This window comes from Perna viridis, chromosome 2, assembly GCF_037379345.1.
Source record: "Perna viridis isolate PV_CMFRI_1.1 ecotype Kerala chromosome 2, ASM3737934v1, whole genome shotgun sequence".
Taxonomy (NCBI): Eukaryota; Metazoa; Mollusca; class Bivalvia; order Mytilida; family Mytilidae; genus Perna; species Perna viridis.
This window is the reverse complement of record NC_142446.1, coordinates 58,354,963-58,372,635: the sequence shown is the minus strand read 5'-3', so window position 1 is coordinate 58,372,635 and position 17,673 is coordinate 58,354,963. Positions and strand designations below refer to the sequence as shown.

The 17,673-nt window shown below is 33.1% G+C and overlaps 1 protein-coding gene and 1 long non-coding RNA gene across 8 annotated transcripts in view; one reads left to right on the top strand and one right to left on the bottom strand.

Annotated features, from left to right (window-relative positions):
* The window catches only part of LOC148626239 (uncharacterized), a 43,360-nt gene extending 26,518 nt beyond the window's left edge, over positions 1-16,842 (top strand). For 5 of the 7 annotated variants that reach the window (XM_088570085.1, XM_088570086.1, XM_088570084.1 and 2 more), the window contains one exon: positions 14,634-16,842. In XM_088570085.1, coding sequence (XP_088426211.1) covers positions 14,665-15,639 — 975 coding nt within the window. In that variant the 5' untranslated portion in view covers positions 14,634-14,664 and the 3' untranslated portion in view covers positions 15,640-16,842. Of the gene's footprint in view, positions 1-2,504; positions 3,604-4,026; positions 4,151-4,750; positions 5,692-14,633 lie in introns of those variants that run through there. The other 2 variants (XR_015920009.1, XR_015920008.1) reach the window with 2 other exon arrangements.
* On the bottom strand, positions 612-2,806 carry LOC148626240 (uncharacterized). Its single transcript, XR_015920010.1, has 3 exons — positions 2,729-2,806; positions 2,024-2,131; positions 612-1,459 (listed from the first exon to the last, which is right to left on the bottom strand). It is a non-coding gene; the product is annotated as an uncharacterized LOC148626240 (long non-coding RNA).
* Positions 16,843-17,673: the final 831 nt, after the last annotated feature.

Genomic DNA, 17,673 nt, shown 5'->3' with positions numbered 1-17,673 from the left:
CGATTTTGCTGGTAAAGATTATACATTATGTTGCACAATTCAACAGTTTTAATAAACAGAAGTTAATCATTGTCAATTTTTTTAGTACCATTAAAAAAATACCATTTAATTACAATGTAGGTAACATAATTGGGAAAGATGGAAGAAATTTTCCATAATAATTAAAAACAAAGTACTCTTTTCACAAGTCAAATAAGGAGAAAAGACCGGACAAAGAGGAATAGGGACGAAAAAACCAGGGCAAACAGGATATGCGGCAAAACAACCCTCATTACGAAGAATACCATAATGCTTTATTATGTTTTTTTTTATATAAACATGAAACATCATTAAACCAAAGATTTGTTCAATATACAGCCCCAAAGCTAGGTCATGCTACGTAAAAAGCAAGTAGGGAATGTCTGGGTTGAAAAACTAAACCCTTCACGAAACTCTATTTCTAATGCCTGCTTCTTTCAAGCCTTATCTATACACAGACCCCTCGTTCGCCCTGCTAAAATTGGGAAATCATTTTTGTTAGGATTTTATCTTCATTTTTTACAAAATTCTATCTCCCACCATTTCATTGATTCCATTCACTTGGCAATAAACCCATAACCTAAAATCCTGGGTCAGCCCTTGCATTGTTGTTATCATCTTCTGTGGGACAGATGAAACCATGTTGGAATCCACAAAATAAACATGGATGATTTAGGGTTCCTTTATTGATAAGGCAGATTGGCATATGTTACAAATAAATTAATTGACCCTGTAATACAATAAAATACTATAAGTGCAAAGAAAAGAAAGATAGCTCTTTTTTTTAAATAAAGAACATACGCTGTATATTACCCGTAGCAGGAGATTCCGAACTTGACTCGGAATTCTGAGCTTTAAGTTCGGAATTCCGTACTTAATCTCGGAAATAGTTTGGAAAGTGAGGACTTAGGCATATTTTTGTTCGTAAGAAAAAGTATGGACTTCGAAATTTTTTCACTCGGAAAATGTTTGGAAAGAAGGGACTTAGACATTTTTTCACGCGTAAAATGTTCGGAAAGTTGAACTTAGAATTTTTGACACTTGCAAAATGTTCGGGAAGTTGGCCTTAGAATTTTCGACACTTGGAAAATATTCAGAAAGTTGGACTTAATTTTTTTTTCCCAATTAAAGTATAATAGAAAAGCTGGACTTAGAATGTTTCCGCTTAAATGGTTTAAACAAGACTCCATATATCAAATTGTACAGTATAATTTGTAAAGTTTATTGCAATAGAAACATAGCATGTAATTCTACATTTATGCTCAAGGGTCTGAACTAATACAAGTTAAAAGGTTCTAAATCAAAGCACTATACTACAGTACATGTATCTGCATTTGTGTTTTATATCACAGTATTAAGCTTAAAACACATGGAGTAGCATCCACATTATACAAGGACATTAATCTGGTTTCAATTCTTCTGACAACTGTAAATGGCTCATCTGAAATAAAAAGTTAAGACTAGATATACCCTTGTTTGTGTCCTGATTGCTCAGTGATACATAAATGTTAATGTACATGTACATAGGTAGTGTTATAAAAAATCACTTTAATATATTGACTGATTGCATAAAGAAAGTCATTTTTCATCTTTTTTTTGCAACATGTGTATGACAGTGACATCACAAACTTTTTAAATGCTAACTTATTGTATTTTGAAGTTACGAGGATGTAATGCTCTTTTAGTTTACAGAACCACAAAACATGTTATGTGCATTAAATAATTGAGGATATTACTGCATAGACATACATTCCTGAATTGTTACCATTTTATTTTATTTAAATTTGCACACCTTACATGTTACCTTAAGGGTAATTAAAGAAATATTTAGTATTGTAGACTCATCACAATCCATAATTTACATGAGAAAATGCCAGCATCCTTCTTTAGAATGCGATACATATACTATATATGTTACCACTTCCATAATTAGTCAACCTGATTTGGTAATGACCAGTATTAGTTAAGTAATCTAATTAATTTCGCAGACTGGACAATAACGCACATGTAGTCTGTAACTCTCCATTGATTATCTTTGTTGGTACAATTATACTCTCAAAACCTCAATGTTTACAAGTAAAAAATCACTACTTCCGTATACTGCAACCCATGTCTTAAAAAGAATGAATGTATGAAATTAAACTGCTCAGGTTTCACTATGTAATCTAGTCATGGTAAACTACAATTCAGACATCAGTATTTGATTGTCATGGATAATTTGTCGTGAAATATACGTTACTTAATTGGAAATCACCAATGTAATATTTCTGAAGCAAAAAACCATAATAATCAATTATTAGAATTTGAATTAGATTTTGTAAAAAAAAAAACTTCATAAACCGGACGAAATTCGAGCGTGCTAGATATTAACCTGTGTATTGTACCGTGTGTGGTTTAAATTTGTTGACACCTCCGTCAAAACACCGCTTCAAGCATCATGGTACCATTGTCATTGTATATTTCTCTTCTTGGTATAGGACTTCGCTTCTTCTTCGACAGATACCGACCACGAAATCATGTTTTTTTTTCTCTTTGCACTTCGATTTGAAGCCTTTGGGGTGTAATAACACTATTTCTGGTCTCCATTACTTTCTATGTTAAATTCAGTTTTTAAAAGGTTCCATTTTTTTACATCAGTACAGATGGTGCTAGAGGGGTATCATTATGATGGTTACCCTTCACCTTAATTCTCATAAAAATATCAACATACCTTATGTGCCTTCTAAGAAAGAACGGTAAAGTGAAAGTAGACAGGTGCAGAAATCACTACTTTCATTTTGAAATTTCGCCATATCAAGGGGCCTAGAGTTTTTGTTCAGAAATGTTTTATTCTACACTGAATAAAGAGAATGAAGTTTTTAGAGTATTGCTGATTCATTCAGCTTTCAGATGACAACAATTTTGTATACCTCTACTAAACAAGGAGAATGATCGGGTGCAACATTGGGACTACTTCGTGTAATTACGAACTACTTTCTTTATTCCACTAACTATCGATCGCTACAGTAACATCGTGAGTCGGAAAATCGATGACGGTGAGGGCTTGAATTATTCGAGTTAGAGATAGTTTTATTACACCTTGATCGTATTTACATACGGGCATTTTCGAGATATGACGGAAATCGTAAATTTAAAATGTTACTGAATGAAAATAAATTGAAAGGTGTATTTCTTTGAATTATTTAATTAAAAAATGTGATTTTTTAAAAATTATTTCTCAACTGAAGCATTATTATTTTTTTTAAATCATTTAAAATTTGACGAAGTCCTTTACATAGCTCGATTTTGATTGGCTGATATTTCGGGTGATATATTACACCTCTTCTGATTGGATTATGTGAAGGAGGCAGGATTGTTTTGAAAATGCGATGCAAAAAGTATCAACAAATATTGCATAATCATGAATCAGATAACCCAAGCCAAGATCAATGAATTAACGGTGGATGCGCTGAATATGTTTCAAACTCGCCTCATACTTGTACCAAGCGAAGTGTCCAACACATACCACGCCATGGCAAGGAGTTATACAGCTTTCTACTTCAAGAAACCCGAACTGTCTGGATTTTTTCATACAACATGGACATGGTTGGTAGTAAACACTTTGTTCGCATTAATTTAATATTATTGAAATTAACCAAATAGGTTCCATTTTTTATACAAGTAGCCAGGCTTCCATTAAAATTGGTTGATCTTAAGTAGCAATGCTACACAGGCTTATTTCTTCTTCGACGACACATGTTGGACATGCATTCAATTAAATATTTAACTTCATGCAGATGAAGTTGCGAAGATGAAAGTATAAACTTCTGTACTTTGAAATGAAACGGTTTTCAAGTCGGAGCATAATTGATACTTTTCATGCCTGTGCTTTTGAGATTGGAGTGATTGCATTTTCACACTCATTACATGTTATTATTAAAACATTTAAGAAATAAAGGTACATGTATCGTTATATCATAACAAGGAGAACTTACATTGTGTTTATTGAAAGTTACTTTATTATAACAGGTGATACTTGAGCAGATCATGAGATGATAATCTATGATACAATGTAGATACATAGAAGAATGCAGTTTCAAATTCATACAGATCATCATTTGATAGGAGGTCTTACTGAAATGTCCATATTAAGGTATGCTTGTGTTCCAGGGGCAGATCCAGGATTTTAGATTAGGGGGCACAGAGTTAAAATTTTTGAAAAAAATTTTGAGGTTAAACTCTTGAAATATTCCTCTAGAGTGGTTGCAATGTAGATATCTTTTGTGGTAAAATTAGCGAGAAATTAAAGTTTCATCCGGAAACCGCCTAAATCTATCCCTAACAACCCAAGCTTTGCAATTTTTTTTTTTTTTTGGGGGGGGGGGGGCACACCCGCCACTCCCCCACCCGAATCCGCCCCTTGGTTCACAGTAACACAATTGTAAATTGGACAAGTATAAAGTAATTTTTCATATTATAAATGTACCAAAATTTTGTTTTGACAACTTAAAAAACTTTTGCTGATGTTTTTTCACAACTAACATTACTGGAATTGCAATTTTAATTAAAAAAAACTAAGATTTGAAGAAAATTCGTTGGTAATCATATTTATTCATATTCAATTTGTATGTGATACACACAGAAAAAAATGTGGTGTGTCCCATTAGATGTCCAAATTATTCTTTTCTACATGACATTACATGTAAATACATTGTGTGCTCATTTAGAAATTTTTACTGTTTTTTTTTTCCAGAGAGAACCAAATGTTACTTAAAACAGTCTGTGGATATCAAATGTCAACTACATTGCACCTGAATTTGAACACAATACTCAAATAGTGCGGAAGAAGAACAATATTGACATTACAATAATGACTTCTTAACAGTACAACTTTAAATGTGATTATCTATGGAATTCAAAATGACAACCTATTTTACTTGTTACTGCAGAAAGTGTTCAAGATTATACATGTACTTTATGTTAATAATGTTCTCTTTCATAAAAAAAATGTTCAGCTGCAATATGTGTTCCTTTGTTGTAAGAGACCAATGTTCAGGAATCATTTCCATTTTGCTTAAAATTTGAAAACATTTTACTCATTTGTAATTTTTCCAAGTATTCATGTATTCGGAAACCCTTTGCAAACCCATTTTGATTCAAAATCATTCAGAATTCTTTTCCATGTTCATTTTTCCGAATTCATTTTGTACTTCCGAACCTCATTCGGAATTCCATACAATTTTGCGGCTTCTTTCGGAATATTTAGATTTTCCAAATGATAATTCCTACCTAGTTCGGAGTATTTGGACTCTTCCGAATGAAATTTTCCGAACTTCATTCAGAACTCCGTACAATATTCCGAGCTTCCTTTGGAATATTAGGACTATCCCGAATGATAATTCCGAATTAGTTCGGAGTATTCGGAATTTTCCGAGCTTATTCGGATTTCCGTTCAAATACTCCAATGAAGCTTGGAATTCCAAATAATTCTTCCAAATAAACAGCAGAATTCCGAATACATATATTTTTCCAAAGTCTGTTCGGAATTTTCATCCAAACCCTTGATTTTGAGTCTAAAATATTTTTTTTAGGTCGGGAAAAGTCTGAATACTCCGAACTCAATTTTCGACCCAAAAGTTCGTAATCTCCTGTCAACCTGTACAATAATGTTAGAATAAAAATAAGTTATGTTTTCATGTATTTGTCTGTCTCTAAGACTCAATATATTTTGTGTCTACATGTATGAATTATAATTATTCATGATTGACATAAATCTCATACCAATATAATTTTGTAAATTCTGACACAATGGTATTCTGTACAGATCTCTTATACTCTATAAATTGTATGCAACATGTAAGATTTAAAATAACAGCAAAAATATCAGTTTGCCAAACATTGCCACAAATGGAATGTTAACACAAACAATTATAATAAAAACACAACTTTATGCTTATTTCTCAAACAGATGAAAAGGTCAGGTTATCTGTCCGGTATAATTCAGTACTTCATAAAGTATAACACATCATATAAAACCTGAAGCAAAAATATGTCTCATAACAGATGTGTCAATGGAATAATGATAACATTCATACAAACACCAAACTCTTTGAGTACATCATTCCATAAAAAATGTCATTAAACATATTAAAAGTTGATCATTTAATCAATTATTTATCTCCTATTTATTTATAAGAAATCACATTCATTCAAGATTTGTCTCTTTTGAAATGTTTGGTTTAATAGCTCAATTATTAACTATTTTAAATATTTATAATCTTTTATATCATTTTGTCTCTTTAAATGGTTTAAATAGATTTTATTCATTCACTCAGTTCCTTTTCATTCTGCAAATTCAAACTAAATATTCAACCTCATACCAGCTGCTCACTTAAGACCAAGTTATTGTAGTGGGATAAAGTGCTAGAAATATAGAAACAAACATCAAATACAAGTTCCAGCAATACAACTAAACTTCCAAAGTAGATTTATGTTGACATACTAGGCAGAAACTATAGACAAAGTTATAAAAATCTCTAAGAAAGTACATGTGACATGAATAAACCAATAAATAAAAGAGAAACCCAGAGTTCTATAGATAGCTCATCAGCTGATCGGTAAATCCACCAGACAAAGTAATTGACTATCAATTACATTAATACAAGTAATAACATGTATACATTTTAATATAAATGTGAGAAAGTTTTAATAAACATATAAACAATTCATTTATTATCTCAACTCATATATAATATAATAAATAAAATACAATACATAATATATAGAAAGAGTAAAATACAATGAATATTATATCCACAGTCAATTCCTGGTCAAATTCCACTCAGCCACAAAGGGGTTACCACAACAAGTCTTGTTACAGTTCTATCAAAGTATATATGCCTCTTATGCTACACCCGTACCAGTTCTCTCTTCGATTTGGAACAATGTTTCAAAGAAGTAATAGAATAAGAACTATTTATTTTGTTTACAAATCAGAAGTATTTCAATAAGGACTAACAAACTGGGTCCAGACATGAGATATTTAAAAAAAATAAAGAAAATAAAAAAGTTGACAAAGTCAGGACGATCCATCTAGGCTGAGAATCTATGAGTTTTTATAGCAAGCCAAAGTGGACAAAACTCAATATTTTTGTAATATTAGAAAAATATTTTTAATATTACAGAATCATTTTTTTAATATTAGAAAAGATTTTTTAATAATAGAAATTCCTGATTTAGTAATATTATAAAATATCACATATTTTGTAAAATTAGAAAATGAATTTGTAATATTAGAAAATGAATTTGTAATATTAAAAAATCATTTTTTGATATTAGAAAACACTTATATTTTCTAATATTACAAATTCATTTTCTAATACAACAAATTCATTTTCTAATATGACAAATTCATTTTCTAATATAACAAATTCATTTTCTAATATTACAAATTCCTGATTTAGTAATATTATAAAATATCACACATTTTTGCCATGGCTTCTTGTGTTGATTTGAAGATATACATTTAAAAAAATATATATATATACTTCACAACATAGCTTTTGCTTTTACTTATCATAGAATTGAAGCAAATATTTATAGTTCCAAGTTCTCCCTTAGTCATACATGGACAAAGACTCTTTAGTTAAACCACTGTTGAATCCTATGTTCCTGTGCCAAAGCATATAAATTTGCCATTTTTGCTGTCTAATTACTTTCAAAATGAATTATGACCCTACAATCAGACCAGAGCATCAACATAGTAGTTCACCCAAAACCAAGGTTCTGCTAAATAGATATACTAACAGAGTCATGAAATGGAGCAATCCTGAGAGACGCAAAAAGGGTGTTCAAGACTGTGATAGAAACAATCTGTAATTTCATGTCAATCAAACAACATGTATCTTTCAGTACTAATGGACCCCATATATTTGTTTAATGGCTAAATCAGATAACTAGCAAGTCTCATCCTTATTAAATGCAATGCTGTCAAAATATTCTAAATAAACAAGACTGAAAACTTTTGGTAAATAACATTTTTACTATCTATTCTAAACTTGGACAAAAACAAGTACGTTACACAGTTTTCAGCATGTGTTGTTAATTGTAAATATATGTGTATGTATTAAGATGACAAACAATGATATGAATACATCAATTGAAACTAGGTTTTTGTACTTTTTAAAAGTAACACATTGTAAATAAGTCTTGTCTTTAAAAAAAAAAAGATAGCCAACGCAGTCAAATATGTTCTTTTTACTTATAATTTTCTACATTTCATTCTGGAAATAACTGCATCGGAAAAAGAATACATGTTACAAGTATTTGTTGGTACATACAATGTATGTACAGCATGCAATACCTATACTTTAGATGTTGTTGCGTAATTATAAACTGATTCAAAAAGTTAAAACCTACTCAATTTTGTAACATGAATATAATCATACATTACACAGCAAAAAGGGTAAATTATCAGGACTGTGAGCTCACGATAGATTCATACCTATTTATCATAAACTAACAGAGTACAAAGAACATTTTACAGATATTGTACATCAATGCTATAAAAAATAAACAGGATTAAAATAGAAGATTTGACATAATGCTCGTCTGTTGAGATGCATGCGGGGTGACGCGAAAGTACTGTACTAACGGGCTGACTGGCAGAAAAAAGGATTTGCAACGGGAGAGCATGATTTGACTCCCAAAATTATACTCTCCCGTTACATTTGGCGCCCAACTAAAAGACCACGGGGTTTGGTTAGCTATTGAGCTAGTGTTAGAGTCGTTCGAAGACTCTTAAAGTGGATGGAAATGTGGCAGGACGGCCTACCTGCGTTGTAGTAGGTAGTGAGATTTAAATAGCCAGTTAATTGAATTGGCTAAAGGAATAATTCTTTAGCCGAATCGGTTTGTCGCTGACTTGTCACCAAGCGGTCTAGGGTTCGATCCTCGGTGGCGGAATATAATTTTGGGAGTCAAATCATGCTCTCCCGTTACAGATTCATTTTCCCTTCAGTATTAAAATGTATATAACTTCGTCTCTCAAATGCTATTTCAAGTCTACACCTAAAAATTGCCCGGCAAATTAAAGAATATATTTAGATTTGTCATGATGCTCAACTGGAGAAATCCAAGATGGCGGGATGACGGGAGGATACTACGGGGGCTACAGAGCAGCATGTCCCTGTAAACGGGACCGACGAAGCAAGCAATAATAAATTCTTTAGTTCAGCACTCCGAATATAGATGTAACACCTGATTTGATTGGTCAAAGTGTTATCAATGAATTAATTGCGTTACCTATGAATTAGCTTCGGTATCCTATAAGTTGGCATCTGCTAACCCATAGATAACGGAAAAATCGTAAATTAATTCATATAGGAGAGTTCGCCATTCTCATTAGTGATGTTATATTCACTAATTTGCACATCATAAAGTGTCAAATTGGTTGGCAAATAAACAAATGAATAAACGATTGAAAAGTTCATGATTAGAATCCCAATTTTCAAAACGTTATAACTTTTTTATATCCAATTTTCGTTCTGTGAAATGTTTCATTTAGATAAAATAATTCATATTTTGTATGTAAATTCATAAATCTTTTACCTGATTTTCATATAAATTTATGATTAAAATCTCATGCGCATGAAGTCTAATTACTGAATATTTATTTAAAAATTCCATGGATAAAAAGAATTTTATTTGCAATTTTGAGAACCAAAACGGTGTTTTAAATGAATTACTAGAAATAATTATCAATAGCAAACGGTATTTATAATTAATTTTCCGTTATCTGTGGGTTAGCGTGCGTTATCTATGGAATAGCGAGAGTTATCTATGGGTTAGCGCATTGCTAACCCATAGATAGCGGAATTTAATTATAGATCACAGGTGATATTGAGAGTTACAGTCTGCTCAACAATAGATAACAGCGTTATCCCATAGATAATGGGGTTTTGGTTAATTTCGCGTGCCATAAATAATACCGTTATCTATGGGTTAACAGACCGTAACTAACAATATCAACTGTGGTCGATTATTAAGGTGGGAGATGCGTAAATATAATTTTTCTGAAATTTTGCATAAGGAAAGATCGACTCGAATGCAATCATATGACAGAAAAAAATGACATCGTATCGGATTTCGTTTTCTAAGTACATAGATTTGAAATATACTAGAACAATGATGAAAATACATAGGATATGTAGGGAAATTGTTAAAAAAACGGCAGGTATTAAATTATTTCTTAGTATTGTGAAATAACGGTAACTAGAATTTTCTTTAAAAATAGTATATAATTATCATTATTTATTTCGGCGACGTCACATATCTTTACATGTTATACAGTTGTAAATTAAACGCTAGGCTTGTTACAACACTTGTTTACCCCGTGCAGGTCCGGGTGTCAAAAGAATAGGCCTGCAGCAGCGCTAAGCTTGTCGTAAAATGCGACTAAATACTGCTCAGAAACCTAGCCGGGGGCTAGGCGCTCTGCCCACAGAGCAACTGGAATGTGTGCCCCAGGTGGTAGAATGGGGTACCCCTGGCGTGTTACATGCTGGGATTGTCAGGCTATAATACGGAAAACCTGACCGCAAACCATAGTGGTGCACCGTGTTGGGAAGATGCCACGTTCCTCGCACGTTAAAGAACCCTGCTGTGGTATTCGATAGGAGTAGGAACCTTTGCGCTCCTTCACAGGAGGCTAAATTGCCCGACCTTACCCACCCCCTTTTTCTAGTGGCAATCAAAATTTGTCGACTCTATTATCCTTGTGACCCATCCTTTTTTTTATCATTTCATGTTCATTTTATCATCCATTTCATGTTCATTGTCTGAATATAGCTGAAATATTGCTGCTCGGACGTTAAACCCCAACAAACAAACAAACAAACGACACTCGTTTCATGTATAGTACGTGCAGCAAAATTAGTGAACGGAAGGCCCCGGACACCGTTTTTTCTTCAGTTTCAAATGAATTCAAAGATGTTATAAAAGGGAATTAAAATACCGAAAAGGCAAAGAAAAAAAGTTTTTCAAGAAGAAGGCAATTTACAAATAAATGTAGCATTGTCTAACCATTTTATTTCAGATTGCTATATTTTACGAAATGCATTTTCTGTATATTCTTTTATTTTATAACACGTATTTGTATCGAAAAAAAAAAGATGTCTTCAAATAAAAAAAAAATTATGCATGATCGCTGCATTATTGTATGGCCTAAATGATAAAAAAGCTCAATGAACATATATAATATTTGGTAGGCGTGATATTTAATGAAGTCATTGTATTCTTACTGAAGGAAACACCAGCTGACAGTGATAGGAAAGCTGGGAAATCTTCTGAAGTATTATACAATAGGTGCCTTAGAATTGAGATACTGATTTTATGGATTATATTACAGTGAATTTATTCTTCGTCATGAGGGGAAATGGGACATAGAAATACCGGTGAATTACGAATAATGTATAATTCTGTCCTAATCCAATCAGTTTATTGTAGCACATACCAATTCTAATTATGTTCTACCCTCCACTATACGTATAACTACATGTACTCGTAACAATCTTGTTGGAAATACATCATAACAACAGCTTTTCATGGCATTTTTTCACGATGGGTCTCGTGTTTGTTTTATTTAATTTTTTTTTTTTGACACGGGGCTTATAAATGTCAGACATGAAAAAAATGCATTCTACTTGTGTAATGTGCACCTGCCAAACTACTGTAACCCCGTCCACTTCCCCTCTTTGTTACAAACTTATCAACTGATAACAAACTGTATTATGAGAAGTACATGTACATATAAAAAAGGGCATCTGGAGTTCGCTAAATTGAATTTTGACTTGAAAAACTAAAAAAAGACAAACTAGTAGTTTGTAGTTCAACTATGCAAGATGTCAGTGAGTTTTGTGTTCATTCATCTAGATGTTCCATGTAAACTGGCAACGAACCTGAATATCACACAAACTGGCGCACTGCTACGGTGCCAATTGAATTTTATTGTGCTACTTTAAAGACAAAGTGAGCGTCATTTGTAAACAGAATGGTGAATTTAAATAAATAAGTTTAATTTTGACAATCTACATGTACAACATCAACCTTGCGTTTAGATACGTTTGAACTCGATCCTGATTCTTTCCTTCTATCTTAACCATATTTTTGCAATTTGACGATTAATATAAACAATCGATGTAAATTGATTCAGTACAAGAGTGCTTTGATTTATTTGATAGTTTGTTACAAGGATGCTAATTTGATATCTTGTGCTTTTTTCCTCGACCACCCCCACTTTTTCCGATTACCACATTATTTGGTTTGATTTCTTTTTACCAGTGGTGGACCAACGGTCGGATAAAAAAAATCACGCAGTATTTTGTCAAGAGTGATCAGCAAATATTATCATGTAACCCCTCTGGAACCCACTATTCAATATCTGTGAATCCGCCCTGGTCTCATATATCGTGTGGTTTTCTGTCCACTATTCTCTGAGCTCCCAAACTCAATGAACAGCCTTTGGAGATCCGTTCATAAATGCTTGAACGACCGAAAATAGCTGTTTAATCCTATAACATTTTGTAAACCGTACTTATTCAGGGATATTTCCTTTTGTATGGCTCTTTGGCAAGATATATCAGCGCAGTTTTCAATCTGTTACCTGTTTCTTTTTCTCTTTGTTTTTTTTTTATTTTATTTTTACGCGCATTTGTTGTATGTTCACAAAAATGTAACGCACTCTTCCCATACAAATGATTTTAAATTATCATTCGTCTAACTTGTTTTCAATATAAATTTTCTTCGTCGAAACATGACTGGTTATTTATTTTTAATTGGACGAAATTTCCGAATTTCTTTTTTTTTTCATGAAGAGTGCTCCCAAGACCATATCTTCGCTCAGATTTGCAATTATGCAAGAATAGAGGAGAATTATATACAGTTTTTACCTCCTTTCAGCATATCTGTCAGATGTCTACTACTCTTCTATCATGACCTGTCTCCATTCCAAATTGTCGTTATTACTTTCTTGTGCATTCTTTTTTTCTTTCTGGTGAACATCTTCTGGTCTCTCTTTTCCGCGTAGGTTATGTTATTTAGTATACAATGTAATAAAATTTACGAACGAAATATTCAAGGGAATTTCGATTACCTTGCAACATTTTTTAGTCTGTAGTCAAAGGGAAATAACTCGCACAGTAACGACAACGACAACGTTTTTCCCCCAATCCGCTAGGGGCGTTCATTTACGTAACTCTCACCTTAAGTTCCTCTATCGATGGGTTAGCAACTCGCTAACCCATAGATAACGCTCGCTAACCCATAGGTAACGCACGCTAACCCATAGACAACGCACGCTAACCCATAGATAACGCACGCTAACCCATAGATTGCGGAAAATTAATTATCAATACCGTTTGCTATTGATAATTATTTCTATTTAAATCTGAAGAAAGTAAATTAACTTATGCATTCAAAAACTGGTTCAACTAAGTATATATTCTAAACAGTAATTATATTCAAATAAAACCAATTATATGTTCAGCTTTAGAAAATAGTTTCCTTGATGAACATAAGATTTTCCAAAACTGGACACTTTTTATCAATTTGAATTTTTCCGCCAATTTTACTTGCTTAAAATCACCCCTCTGCACTTCATGTTTATTAATCATGGGATGAAAATTTTGACTGATAAATGTATAAAAAGGAACTTGCTTAACAACTTTAATACTAAGACACATTTCTGCAAAAACTAAATTCTCTATAAAATGAATTACTATACATCTTTTAATTGAGGCCTAAATTTAAAGGAGTCCCTCAAATCTTTAATTGGATTGAAGACTAGATCTTAAAATTATTTTGCAGTAATAACGGAATATTATTGAGCTGAATAATTGCAAGAGACATATTTACTGGTTATAAAAGGTATCGAATGATATAAAAGGAATTAAATTTGGGCTGTATTTTCGTGTAGAGGTCAGAAATAGTAGGGAAGTTGCAGACATAGACCGGAACATAAGGTATTTTGATCCTGAAGGATAAAAAACAATATTATTAAGGCTTGCCGGTACTTTTTCTTTATTTGTTTCTACAACCTTAAACGTAGTATAAACCAAGGACTGGAGTCTTCGAAGTCGCTAATCGTCAAATACTAGTATTCACTGTCACTGATTTTGGCTCACTTTCAACATCCGAAATGGTACATATGCGATATGCTCAAAAATCGGTCGACTTCCGCTAAAATATTGGTTCCCTTAATTTTATGGTGTATTGAGGCATCATTTTGTCAAGGAACGATGTACTCTTTCCGTAAGAACTTATAGAAGGCGAAAGACGATAAAGACCCGATAAAGACCGACGCAACTCGAGGGAGTTCCAAAGATATAACTGATAGTACACAATTTTAAACGCCCGGTACGCCAGTCCTTGGATCCGCGCCTCTTTACCGCACCCGACAACGCCAAAAACAATACGCCAGAGAAGAAATATTTTTTATGCTTAATATCACTAATATGTCCTACACTTTGATCCATCTCATGATAAAGTATGCAATGCTTACGAGTGAAAACGGTCACATCCCACTTTTTTTACAGGCCTGTAATAATTATTAATTTTGTTTGTTTGTTTGTATGTTTTAGAAAGAAGATAACCCATCCGGATAAAAAGAGAATGAATTTCCTACGTTTTGGTGTAAAGTTTGTCGCGACATTATCTTTTCTTCTCATATTTATCCACGTTTTTGCAGAACAATTATTTGTTAATCCAAAAATAATATTTTTTGACGAATGGAAAGGCACAAATCGAAGTCTTACAGTCACCACAGCATTCTTTGACCTCGGAAAATTTCCAAAAGGATCGTTTTCTAATATGCGCAGCCCGGATAATTACCGGTCTTGGATGCAGATCTATAAATACTTGAAAAATCCATTGGTAGTCTACACAGATTCTCAGATTTTTGCGAATATAATCACAGACCTAAGAAAAAACTCCTCTTTAACTACAAAAGTTGTGGTTATTGACCGAAAGACGTTATGGTCTTTCAAAATACTGCCGAAAATTGCCAAACTGTATACCAAACCTGGCTACCCAAAACATTACCCAAATACGTACATTCCGGAATATACAAGTATGACTCATTCTAAACTAAGTGTTGTCGCCAAAGCAATAAATTCCAAATTATTCCCAACTGACTATTACTGCTGGGTAGATCTAGGTTACTTCCGGAACTTAGTAGGTCGTCAAAAGGACTTTTATTTAGAAATTCCCAGTGATTTTGATAAATCTAGAGTTGGTGTTACACAGGTGTATAAACCTGATTCAGTAAATGTGACAGCAAGATCTATAATTCTAGGAAATATGAATTGGATTGGTGGAGGTCTGTTTCTTGGAAAACCGGAAGTTCTTTTGAAATTTGAATCTCAATATAAAAACAGAGTGATGTATTATTTGTCTCAGGGTCTGATGAACGTGGAACAACATATCTTATATTCTATGTACACACAATCAGAGAGAAAAAAGAACGCAATTTCTGTTGAAGTTCAAACTTATATTCCAGGCACTAAACGTGTAGCTTGTGGTGACCCTTGGTTTTATCTGGGGTGTTTAATGTATCAGGAGGTCTCGAAAACGACAGCCGGTAAATGAAGTATCCAAAGGACATAAAACAGTTTAGAACATATGTACAAATCAAGACTATCTTGAAATATTTACATTTTTTTTCGCTCTTAGTCTAGAGCACCGTCCCGTGTCGTTTGTCTTGAAGCAACTCAAAAGACTTGCTTCTCAGCACTGGGCACAAGGAGGCTTCTAGTGAGTATTATGTCCACTGCAGTTATTTATTTATTTTTTCTTTTTTTAATGCATTATTATCACTATTGAAATAGATATGCCCTTAAGTGAATATACATTTACATTCTATATTCATATAATAATTAGATGATCATGATTATAATCTCCATTATCATAATCCAATTTTGTAAATGAAACTGAGGTATGCCAGTATGATAACTAAACACTATGTGTTGATTATTATGATGTATTACTCATAATGCAAGCAAAAGCAAAAAAAAACCGTGACAATTATTTAGTTTGTAAATTAACTGTTGATATTATATGTTATTATATATGTTCAATTAAAACTGTTGTATGTAAAACAAATGTATTGTAATCATGCCCTTTATGGGCCCTTAATTGGTGAATATTTCAAGATAGTCTTGAATAAACAGTTCTTCTTCTTCTTCTTCTTCTTCTTCTTCTATAGGTTACAGACCACCAATTCAACCAATGAGCATTTGGAACGTACGCAAAATAGTCCTCCGCAGAAATTACCCCTGTTCTTCATAATGCTGTGAAAAAAGTTCTCATCTTATTTAAAAAATTTAAACAGTTTCTGAAACGAAAAACATTTCTGTACATTTTATAGGTGCATTTTGCTTCTTGTGAAGTGAAGCTTAATCTCCATAATGGTTTCTAAATATACCCCTATCTTGTGAAAACACTGGGATTTCCCATGCTATTTATAGACACTTCACTTCCGGTGACCAGTACTGCACTGCAAGTCTGCTAACCCCACGCGCCATTCTGAGGATTGTGAGCTGACATATGTAGAATCGTGCTGATATATAGTCCTCTGCAGGTTAAAGTTAAGGTAAAGTCCAGAGAAGCCATTGAATATTGTGAAATTAGCATAGAAGCCTATGGGAAGTGGAATTAGTGGTTTCTAGCCTATAGTCATTTTCGTAAATTTTTTATTCTGTTGAAATATGCCTTAAATTTGAATTATATCTACTAAATTGTACTTTTCCTGCATAATTTCATTTGATAACCACAAATAAAATGCATTAAATACACGAAATAGGTGTCTATTTATTTATTGTCTTGCAAGACAAAAAATCGACCTAGATAAATTCGTATGCATGTGCCATCTGGTGACCTTAATCCGCGCATGTGCAGTAAGGGTCGCCTTTTTAATAACAAATCTGATTGCAAAGCGAAAGTGGTTGTTCAACGGCAAGGTAGAACGACAGATTCAAGCCGTGAAAGAAAAAATTCGAATATAACGCAAGGATCCTTTTGAAATTTACGTATTGTGATATAATGTGGCACAAATATGGTCATTGTCTGTTTGAAAACTAATCAAGAAATAGATGAAATGAAATTAAGACAAGACACGTGTGCTTACCTGTGTATCCGTTATTGTCATTTTTTTTACCAAGGTTAAAGTATTTTTAACCCAGGATAATGTCCTTTTGGCAACCTTTGGAAGTTATGGCGAAAAATAATTAGATCAGAGACATCGATTTTCTCTGATTAAAAAAACGTTGTTTTCACAATATTCTTTAGGTATTATCGAGATTTATTGCGTCGATTGCATTACTACAAACTTATTTTATTGAATCAGCAAAATTCAGCAGAATCAAAACTGAACAAATTTGGCAGCTAATGCAGCTTTAAATGGTTTCTTAAGAAGTGAGCCCCGTGCAGGTCCCGGTGTCAAAAGAATAGGCCTGCAGCAGCGCTAAGCTTGTCGTAAAAGGCGACTGAATAGTGCTCAGAAACCTAGCCGGGGGCTAGGCGCTCTGCCCACAGAGCAACTGGGATATGTGCCCCAGGTGGTAGAATGGGGTACCCCTGGCGTGTTACATGCTGGGATTGTCAGGCTATAATACGGAAAACCTG